Source organism: Tachypleus tridentatus, chromosome 9 (genome assembly GCF_004210375.1).
Source record: "Tachypleus tridentatus isolate NWPU-2018 chromosome 9, ASM421037v1, whole genome shotgun sequence".
NCBI lineage: Eukaryota > Metazoa > Arthropoda > Merostomata > Xiphosura > Limulidae > Tachypleus > Tachypleus tridentatus.
In genome coordinates, this window is record NC_134833.1 from 100,193,325 (window position 1) to 100,204,767 (window position 11,443).

Here is an 11,443-nt window from a genome sequence, read left to right on the forward strand (position 1 = left end):
ACCAATAACAGCCGTTCTGAGATGCATTTTTGCTTTAATGTGTTTCTCATCATCAAGAAATTTGCCTTTTATACCATCCTACATATAGCTTCGAGAAAGTATGTGTAAATTTTAACTATTGTATCGCATTCGGGTTTTAAAGGCCTTTTGGAAGATCCCAAAGGATAACCAGGGGTGCTCAGAAACTTCTGTTCCTCTTTAGCCCCGCGCATGAGAGAAAATTAAAGTCATCAGGAATTGTGGTAAAAGCACTTGGTAGTTTAGTGACTTGGTAGATTTCTGCTGGAAGACTTGGAGTGATTCGGACGTAGTTGCAATGAAGGCCAGAGAGTTGGAGGGGAAAAGGAGGAACGAGCTAACTTGAAGTAAGAAAAAAAGAACAAAGCTAACGTAACGAGCAGGGGTAGGCAAATAGGGTAGAGTAGGGAAACGTATTAACTTAGATTCAGCATGCAATGAAGAAAAGTCACAGGGTAACGGAACACCTTTTCAGGGCCTGGGTAGAGAAATATCCAATATTTTGCTGTGGTGGGAAACGGAGTACCCCAAGAAAACCCACTTTCACGATCAGGGCGCCGAATAATCTTCCCTGACCGTGCCCTAGACAGCTGGGGAATTTGCATCAAGTAATTATGGAAGGGTTAGATGTGGCCAATCCTCATCAGAGAGGGACTGCTCATGTCGGAGCCTAGAAGATAACCTTTTAAATTTTGGTGAGCAACTTTGGTTCTCTCGTCTGTCAGCAAGTCTCGAACGAGACATTCTTGCCAAAAGGGTCTGTCGTAGTGCTTCACATATTGAATCGTAGTCTTGGTTAGTTTCATATGTTTCTGATGAATTTGGTTGCGGCGGGTGTGGTATCTGAACTTGTATAGGTAAGTTATCCGGGTATTCCTCAAATGTTTGGGAAAATTTATGTTTTCTTGGCAATCTAGTTTGAATAGCTTGAGAGATGGTGGACAGCTTGTCTGTTATGGTTAATTTGTCCGCATAGGTAACTTGTGTAGTTTGCATCTGGGAAAACGTTTTCGGGCGAAGTGAAATAGATAACGACTGAGTGAGTTTGTTGAGACGCTTTGCCGGCGACCGTATCGTCGGCTGTCTGAGTAAGGTTATCGATCTTCATGGTGGAGGTTTGGATTGAGTTGGATGGCGGCTTCACAGAGAACGATCTGACAATAGGCTGTGGGGGGTGGATGAGCAGATTAGATGATACTCAGTGATGTCGAGAAAACCCACTTGTAGAGAAATATATATGGAAAAACGGCTCGTTTGGGTTGAGAAAATATTTTACACAGAAGAGCGAACAACGTTTCGACCTTCTTCTCAGATGATACGTTGGGTGGCGAAACAGGTTCTGGTTGCTTGGCTAACCTAGGATTAATTGAGCGACGGCTGGGACGCTCAGCACTAAAATGGAAGATGTGATAATAGCAACCATTACGTAGAATGATATCGGCAGTATGTTTACTGGTAGTTACTACTTTCATGAAGTTGGTAGCTTGTCTGGAGTATTTCGAGGATATCCGGTGCACGGCGTATATCACGGACTTTGTTTGGCTCTCAATGGCGAAGTGGTTAAGTCGAGTCTCGCTGAGTGGGTATTTGGGTATTGATGTTAAATACCCAGGAGGGTCAGGTACATTAGACCTCTTCCTCCCTCCCGAACGTTGATAGCGTCTGTCCTTTAGGGATTTCTTTTGTTATAGCTTTAGGCCAGAGTATAAGTACAACACTGTACTCAGTTCCGTTTCAGGGCACAGAACATGCATGGACACACAAGAAAAGTTTTTTATTTCTCTTTTATTCTAATATATTTTCTGTATTTTTCCTTTTTTATGATTTTCATTTTGATATTTTTTTTTTGTATTTTTCATATGCATATATATTTTCTATTTTCATTTAATATATTTTTTGTGTGTTTTTCTTTTTTTTCCTTCTTATGTTGCTTTTCTCCATAGAGAAAATGCTACTACTACTAGTAGTAACAATAAAATAAAATAAAATGAAAAAAAATATTAAAATAAAAAAAATAATTATATAAGAACATTTGGATCAATAAAAGAAAAACAAGGATTAAGTGTCTAGTGCAAGGTAGCCAGCTTGTGTAACATTTCTTAAATACATGTTAAAAGGGGAGAGGTATTTAGGACTATTTACATCATGTACGTGGTATCTGTCGAGATCACACATTAAGTTATTCTTATGCCAATTCTTATTGAAATATTTTAGAGAATAATGCAAGAGTCTTTCAGATATTGTGTCTATGTTCGCATACTTGTGGATGAATGTGGATGAAGTGCTACGTGGTACTTTATATGCCGAAGTTAGAACTGAATTTTGTATTCATTGAAGCTTCCGTAAATGTGTGGGTGCTATGTTAATCCATGCAGGAGATGCATATTCTATTATGGGTCTAATGTACGTTTTGTAGATTTTAAGTACATTATCTGGTGATGTTCCTTGGTTTTAACCTGAAAGACTTCTTGCATAGTTTGCTCTTTTCCAGATTTATCAGTATATTTTTAATATGCGGTAACCACGTTAATTTTGAATCGTAAGTTAGACCGAGAAATTTAGCAAAAGTATTAGTCAGTAAAAGTGATCCATTCATGTAGAGCTTTGGTGGATCTTTTTTCAGTTTATTGAGTCTGCTGAATAATATCACTTGGGTTTTCGGTATACTGATTTTAATTCTGTATTTCTGGCAGTATTCTTCGATGTTATTTAGGACTGGTTGTAGGTTCGTTGCTGCAATTGAAGGAGTAGGGGCACTTTTCCAGACTGCTACATCGTCAGCAAACTGTGATTCATAACCTAAATTTAGCTCCGACAGAGGCATATTACTCACATACATGATAAATAATATAGGGCTAACTACCCCTCCCTGCGGGACTCCTGCTTCGGGTGAAAAGGATCCTGAGTGGGCCCCATTCACATTTACTTTGCACTTTCGGTTTTCCAGAAAGTTGGACAGCCAACGAATAATTTCCTGGCGTAAAGCCATTTCATGTAGCCTATGACGTAAACCATTATGCCACACTGTGTCAAAAGCTTTCTCAATATCGAGATAGGAAGCTACAGTGCATTCATTTTTATTAAAGCTGTCAGTAGTTGATTCTGTAAGTCGAATCAAGTGGTCTGAAGTTTGGCGGTATTTTCGAAATCCGTTTTGAATTTCGGGTAATTTTGAATTTTCTTTTAAGTATACTGAGAGATGATTACTAATTATCCTCTCTAATATTTTGCCAATACAACTGGTTAGGCTAATTGGGCGGTAGTTGTTTGGTTTATTCGCTGGCTTTCCTTCTTTCTGGAACATTAATATTATTGCTTGCTTCCAAGAAACGGGGATATATCCAGCTGATAATGATAGATTAAATAAGGCTGTTAGGTGTTCATATAATCTCTGAGTGCTGTGTTCTACGAGGATAGCTTGAATACCATCTTCTCCAGGGGCTTTGTTTTTTTGTGTGTTGTTAATAGCAGTTACGACTTCCGTTACAGTGATATCTTTAATCAGTTGATGAGTGCTTTAATCTTTTGTTTTCTCTTGGTGTTTGCTGGAAATATAGGTGTGTAAATGCATTTGTTATGATCAATAAAGTTATTAAGTGTATTATAGAAGTATCTGTTCATGTCTGGTTCATGATGTGTCTTGAACGTGTTTTCTAGGTGTTTTTTAAATATCTCAGCTTTTTCTATGTAAGTGTACGCTGTTTGTCCACCCAGTTCAAGTGGTGGGTATACTGTGTTTGTTGTTCCTGTATTCGTAAGTCTTTTTAAGTGTTTTTTTTAAGTGGTTAAGGCGATCGTTTGTTTGTTTGTTTTGAATTTCGCGCAAAGCTACATGCGCGCTCTCCGCGATAGCCGTCCCTAATTTAGCAGTGTAAGATTACAGTGAAGGTAACTAGTCATCACCACCCACCTCCAAACCTTGGGATACTCTTTTACCAACGAAAAATGAGATTAACTGTCACATTATAACGTCCCTATGGCTAAAAGGGTGAGCATGTTTTGTGTGACGAGGTTCGAATCCGCAACCTAACCACCTGGCTATGACACATTCCATCAAACATGCTTCCCCTTTCACCTGTGGGAGTGTTATAATATGATGGTCAATCACATTATTTGTTGGTAAAATAGTAGCCCATGAATAAGCGGCGGATGGTGACGACAAGCTACTTTTCTTCTAGTCTTAAACTGCTAAATTAGGGACAGCTAGCTCTGATATTTCGTATAGCTCTGCGCGAAATTCTAAATAAAGTACACGAAATAGGATAAAAGCACGGGTACTACGTGTTTTTCTATAATAAACATCATGAAAAAAAGAGCTTTTTGATGTACATCAGGTAAAACCGTGAAGAAAGAGGCCATTTTAAAATACATAATTCCGCTCGTCCACTTTGTATACAGAGTAGGCGTGGTCAAATAAAACAGTGAAGAGCTCAGGTCTTCTTGAACTGCATCACTGTGTGATAAGATATGGAAAGTGGGAGTGGTATAGGGTATACTAATGTCGGCTGAATTTCTAGAGAAGCCTTGTTATCTTGGCTAGAATATAACATACGCTATTTTGCAATGGATTTATAATAAGTATTGTGAACGAAAGCAAGTTTGCATTCGGAATGCATTTAGTGCTCAGCGTAATATTATAGTGCACACCCACACAGATGATATATATAAGATATCAATACAAATTAATAAATGATGCATAAGATCATCTCATTTTGTATGCAAAAGGAATTGGTGCACTGAAAAGTGAGGAAACAAGGTAGGGATGGGCATGGTGTAGTAAAACTACCTTTCTACAACTTCAAAAGTGGGTGTGTCCAACAGTCGGTCCAGGTCTTCTTCGTTTTTTTCTATTTTCATGATATTATACAACCTTTGAGCACATACAAAAGTGTGTCTGTGGCTATTCTACTTTTGAATAGACAGTAAGAAATCCATGATTTCGACACTCAGAATCGTCTTAAGTTTTGTACATTGTACTTTAATCCACCTACATGTAGGTAATGCACAGAATGCTGTTGCTTTCTTATGCAATTACAAAGGAAGAGACAAACTGTAGTAAAACATACAAATGACGTTTTCACACGACTATCTGACTCTTTTGGTGTCGTATAAACAGATTTTATAGCATGTATTGCCTCCAACAATTCGATTCAGATAAATCTCTAGTCATTGTATAATAAGCATAAGTAAGTTTGATAAGTTTAGTCCACCTGGCTTACTGTGTACAGGATAGAAAGAATAATTGAAGTAGGAGTGGATCGGATGTTGACACGCCCTCTTGTGATGTTTCGTACAGAAAACGTTTTATTATACCATGCCCATTTCTACTATGTTTACTCACGTTTTGGTGCACCCATCCCTACAAGTTCAATTTGCTTTAAATATTTCTCACACTTGAATAATATACAACCTTAACTTATCCTTTCTCTTTTTAAATGAATACATCATTTAACCTCAACAAAATAAGGAAAGTACTACAATTTCATAATTTTTGTACTAATTTTTTCCACCAAGTGCAAGTTAAAATAAAATCTGATACTATTTTTAACATTTTATATCTACTGACTATTATGCAGTATACCTGAAATATAAAGAAACAATAGATAATCACCTACATTAAGAAATGCTAAAAAGACTAGATAAATAATAAAATTGTCATGTTTTTAATTTATTTATAAAAGCATATGATTTTTTTAAAGTAGAAACTTTAATTGCTTTGAATAGTTCACAAGGAATGGTCATGTAATGTGGATTGGTATGCATATTACAAATAGTCCGGTTAGATTTTAAATACTTAGATAGATCGACGAGCAGAGAGACGGCCAGATAGGTTAATTGTGGATAGACAGTCGGTTAATACAACAATTGCATCCCATTATATTTCAAAGTCTGTATTTGTTATGCGAGTCAAAGGTATTTTGCAGAGTTAATTACGTTTTGTTTATCGTTTTAAAACACTCAGAAGAATAGCCCACTTTCCGCGGAGGTTTACAGTTAAGACGTGTGAAATCTATCAAAACATTTATATTCTAACCATGTGAGTGAAAAGAGAGCTATACAAATGTGATATTATACTCTTGTTTCACCTAAACCTAACAGCACTGCATACACGTTTTTTCATGAGATAAATTTACTGAAATGTAATTAAAACCGTGTATTATTTTGTTAATTAACATTTCATATCAGAAACAACAAACACTGTTTTACATGGTGTATCTACTGATTAAAACAAAGTATATTACTTCTAATCTGTTATGTTTTAAGGCAGTAAATAAATTTATATGAAACAGTCAGAGTATCATGATGTTACTCATTACATCGTGTATTATTTCAAAATGTGGCAATTTATTTTAATAAGGAGTTGGTTTTTGTTTCTTATTATTATAGCTGTTTGTCTTTCATCAGTACCTAATGATGTGGGGCGTTAGTTAACAGTGAATATGAAATTAACTTTGTTTTATCCGAGAGTAGTCATGATATTTAACATCTATATCTTTTCCACGAATTACTGCTAATTGCAGCATGTGAAATTGTAAAAACACGCTCGGCAGTTTGTAACCATGGGTGCGCTCCAAGCTGATGTTGAAGTCGCACTCTTCTTTAAGATAAAAGTAGTCCAAGCATTTGCGATGAGGGCAGTTAATTTATTGTCTTTACTCTATGTTGTTAACTCAAAATTATGGGTGGCTATGCAAAAATAGTTCTTATATAACTTTGCGGGTAAATTTTAAGACAAAAACAAATACTTTGGTCCAGCACAGACTTTCACTTCTTCATGAAGTACCTGTAATTCTACATTTTAGCATGTAATAGCTTATCTATGAGTACGTCAAAAGTGATAAAACTATGCTATTTAGAATAAATATTCTCATTACTCAAAATATTAGGGAATAGCTATAAAGTAAAAATATAAAATAATCTTACATTGTTTTTAAAGTTTACCAAAATTTTTACTTTTACAATTATTTTCTCTAGTATTAAACAAAAGTCATTTCTATATTCGTTCTTCTATGGTGAGTATTTAAAAATTGGTTTAAAATTTGTATTTGTTATATTTAATATACAATAATTTATTATTTTTTACCTTTTTCATTCGGTGGAGGCTCTACCTTTTGGTAACCCTTGGGCAAAATACTTTCATATGACATTGTTTCGTTGCATCTAAAAAACATAATATAGAAAAAGAACATTATTAATATCATGTAATAAAACTAATTTTACAAGGCACCAGATTCAGACTCGTATATTAAGTAAACTGTACACATAAACTGAATTTACTTCTTCAAATAATGCAAATGAAAAGAGCTGCAGTTGAATATCGAATGAGAATTTTTTTATTTAAAGTATATTTTACCCTAATATGGTGGGCCAGAGGTAACTTTCTGAACTTAAGCGCTAAAATCTGAAATTCGATTCCCGCAGTGGGCATAGCAAATACTCCCAATGTGGCTTTACTCTAAACAAACAACCGTCATCCTAATGTTTTATTAATCTTGCTTAGAATCATTTTTAATTTTTTACAACATTTATATTGATTTTTGTCGAAGGTGATGTTTCTACAGCAAGTGTTTAGTTTACTGAACCGTTGCAACTTAATAAATATATTGAACAAAAGATGTTGATAATTGTGAGTATCTCCAGGATGTTTCTGACGGGGGGGGGGGGGCGTTCTTAAAATTCATAACACGTGTATTCTTTGATAGATTGTTTAGGCAGAGTATTCATGATGAAACTTTGTAGAATAGACGGCAACTGCCTGTTGTGGACACAAGAGTAGAGGACGACGTTTCGAAAGTCTTCCGAAGACGAAAAGTGGAAGACTTTTGAAACGTCGTCCTCTACATTTGTGTCTCCACAACAGGCAGTTGCCGTCCATTCTACAAAGTTTCGTCAATATTCAATAACACATGTAACCTTAAAAACTGTGTGTCAGTATCAGTCCAATACATAGTCTAAGGCAAGATTCATGTCAATTGAACAAACAAATTAGGAAATGCAAGAATTTATTAATAGAAAACTAGTAGAGATTCGCAAAACATTTACAGTCAACGTAGTATTTCTATTGCAACAACACTTTTTTAATACGATATTTTTAGAATGATAACATAGAATTCTAATCGCAGAGACCGCAATTTATAAGTTCATATGTATTAGGCTTAACATTAAATGCAGACTACATTCGATAAAAAAATAATTTAACACTATAATTTCTGTACGTTTTTTGCTTTAGTTTAGTTAGGGCTAAACTTTACCGTACTTAATACCATCAGTAAATTAACTTATAATGTTATTCTGGGACTTAATATTAGACATTTTGAAAATTTTCATAAAGTTTAATATCCAACACACTCACGCGAGGGCATTATAAGGAACAAACAAAAGCTCAGTATTATTATAATAGACTAGCAGAGACCCGCAAAATATTTCTGTTCACATTAGTGTCTTGATTGAAATAGTATTTCCTTAAATGCATGATTACTAGAATAATACAAAAGAATTCTAATCGCAGGCTACAGAATTTATAAGTATGATAAAATGTTTGTAATTTATGTTGCAGTTACATCTTTCTAAATGTGTCATAAAAATTATTAAGTTCGCAATATATGATTAGATTTGATTGTTTGTGATTAAATAAGTAACTGTACTGAGAGTATTAACAAGTACACTCCGGCACAACATTAAACAATAATTAAATCCTGATCTTTAGCTATTCGCTCTTTCTGAGTAAAAGACAATAGAAATATATACTTTCTTACTAAGAGCCAGATCGTAATTTTAAAGTGTTAATAATACTCTAAAAATATTCAAATATTGTCCCTTTTTTGTATTTTCTTGGAACAAAACTACAACTTTTAACTTAAAAAGACTGTGGAAGAAGCAGTAAAAATAAATTAATCAAAAAGCGTATGTAGATACTAGACCTTTGCAAATTAGTTTTGTTTATTTCAGAGTTTTGCACAAACCTACAGGAGGGGTCTTGGCGCATAGTCACTCTTTAAATGGCAGCTGATCAATAACACCATCCGCGAACTCTATGGCTACTCTACTCAAGTCCTAGTTATTCCTGCAACACAGTTACAGCCACAAAGTACGGAACGCGTTTTAGCGACAATTCATAATACGAGCTGTCTTACATCAAGGCCACGCCCGGCCTATTTTATAAAGTAACATAATTGTTTAGATAAAATAACGGTTTTTAAGTGCTTTAAGTTACATGAAGCTCAATTTCAAGATTGATGTAAAATATTAAAAACAAAGCTTGAATATCGTTACTACATTAATAACTTCACGAAATGTGGGAGATTAACTTCAATTTAGATATGATTATAAATTTTTCCAGTAGTTAAATGGTAATTCTGAGGTGTTCGGCTTCCTCAGGATTTGATAAATGATAAAGCTCAGAAATATTAAAACCACTAATGGAATTAAACGTTTGTATTAGTGGAAAAAGAAAATGAGAGTGCTTGTATAATCAATCATTCAGTGAACGCTAATCTGCCTTCATCAATAGCTAACAACATTAGGTACATATAAAATACACCTAATCAATCTTTTCTCAGAAAAAATATATTTCATAAAACAAACAAATCTTCATAAATGTTGTGTTGCAGAAAAGTTTCGTTGAGCAGGCTTTCAAGTAGGTTTGGTGTGTTTTGCATTTTCCCCCGCTAGTACAGCGGTATGTCTTCGGATTTACAACGCTACAATCAGGGGTTCGATTCCCCTCGGTGGGCTGAGCAGATAGCCCGATGTGGCTTTGCTATAAGAAAACACACAAACACACTTGTTTTGAATTTCGCGCAAAGCTACACGAGGGATATCTGCGCTAACCATCCCTAATTTAGTAGTGTAAGACAAGATAGAGAGAAGGCAACTAGTTTGCAGTGGGTGGTGACGACTAGCTGCCTTCACTCTAGTCTTACACTACTAAATTAGGGACGGCTAGTGCAGATAACCCTCGTGTAGCTTTGCGCGAAATTCAAAAACAAACAAATAACGTACTCTGGGAATGCACTGTAAATACGGGGAAAATTGTTGAGAAATGAAAAAGATCGGAGCTTTCTTATACATATTCATCTTGAAATAAAACCATCTTGAACTGCAATTAATATATGCAAATATAACTCAGTTATTATGATACTTTTAACATATAAATGAAATCAAGTGCAACTTATTAACATCGTTCGATATTAGTTACTTTTATAAAAGTTCAGACAATCAGACAAAAACAGAAGGATTTTCATACCAGAGACAGGCATGTAAATTACAATACAGAATGCAACGTGGAAGTTATGAAATGTAGCTCAATAAGAAAAGTATTTGAAAAAGTATGGCCCGCACAGCATCGAGGATACACCTCCTATCAATACTTAACCTTCATTTTCTCAATGTGAAAATAAAAACTACAATGAGATTTATAATTACTTTTTATGATAGGAAAATATCACGCAATTAGATTAATTATAAAGTAAAATGAGCCTAATTACTATGTAGGATGCCCTTCGTCAGGTATATTTTTAATTCGGATTCATGTTTAATATTCCATAGTAGAGTTTTTACTCTAGTTTTACTTTCCTGTTATTTATTTGCGAAGTTTTTGGTCTAGTTTCCTGAAGTTTACGTTAGTAAAGATAAATTGTAACTAATAGATCCTCGTGATAGGTAACATTAATTTTTTTTTAAATGTTTGACTTACCCATAACTATTACCACTAACTTCTTTTAGGCCTAGAAGCAAGGTCACACATACAGTCTCTTTCCACCAAACTGACTGGCACGAGTTACCCATTACTTTAGCATCAGTAAGCCGATCTGCTTTTGCAGTCCAATGTCGATGGCAGGTTTCGTTTCAATTTTCCTGAGTGTACACAAACTACATGTGCGAGCATTAGGAATTACAGTCGGATAACAAGACATTGAAAAAATACATTCGTTAAAAGGTAGAGATAACTCACAATAGACGAATCTCGATAACCTAAGCGCTTTCAAATAATGTACTACATAGGAAAGAAAGTTCTATCTATCTTCTTAAAGAACCCAGTTGTATTGATTATATATGGTTAATTCGTTTATGATATTTTTATGCTTATAGATTACCACCTCGTTTTCAAGGCATTTTATTTATTTATTTTTGAATTCTTAATAATAAACTTATCCCTAATCACTTTGTTTTCCACATACCTCCAAATCACCCGTGTCGTGCTTTTTTTATTACGTTCTAGTACTTTTCATTCCAAAAACTTTCATGGTTGAGCTTAGTGACGTTGTGTTTCTTATAGCTGATAGTACTCAAGATAATTCATGCATCTTACAATGATACTTATTAAACTGTAATGAACTAAAATTTTGTATTTAAACTAAATAATTCAGGACACGTTTGCCTAGTACATGCATTAACAAACACGTAAAAATAAAAAATAAAATAT

At 34.6% G+C, this 11,443-nt stretch overlaps 1 protein-coding gene across 1 annotated transcript in view; it reads right to left on the reverse strand.

Moving 5' to 3' along the window:
• LOC143227205 (gamma-aminobutyric acid receptor subunit pi-like) overlaps window positions 1–10,883 on the reverse strand; it is a 35,691-nt gene extending 24,808 nt beyond the window's left edge. Inside the window, exons 1-2 of the mRNA XM_076458695.1 lie at window positions 10,715–10,883; window positions 7,103–7,179 (exon numbers count right to left, since the gene is read on the reverse strand). Of these exons, the coding sequence (XP_076314810.1) occupies window positions 7,103–7,179; window positions 10,715–10,806 (169 nt within the window). The 5' untranslated portion in view covers window positions 10,807–10,883. The remainder of the gene's footprint in view (window positions 1–7,102; window positions 7,180–10,714) is intronic.
• Window positions 10,884–11,443: the final 560 nt, after the last annotated feature.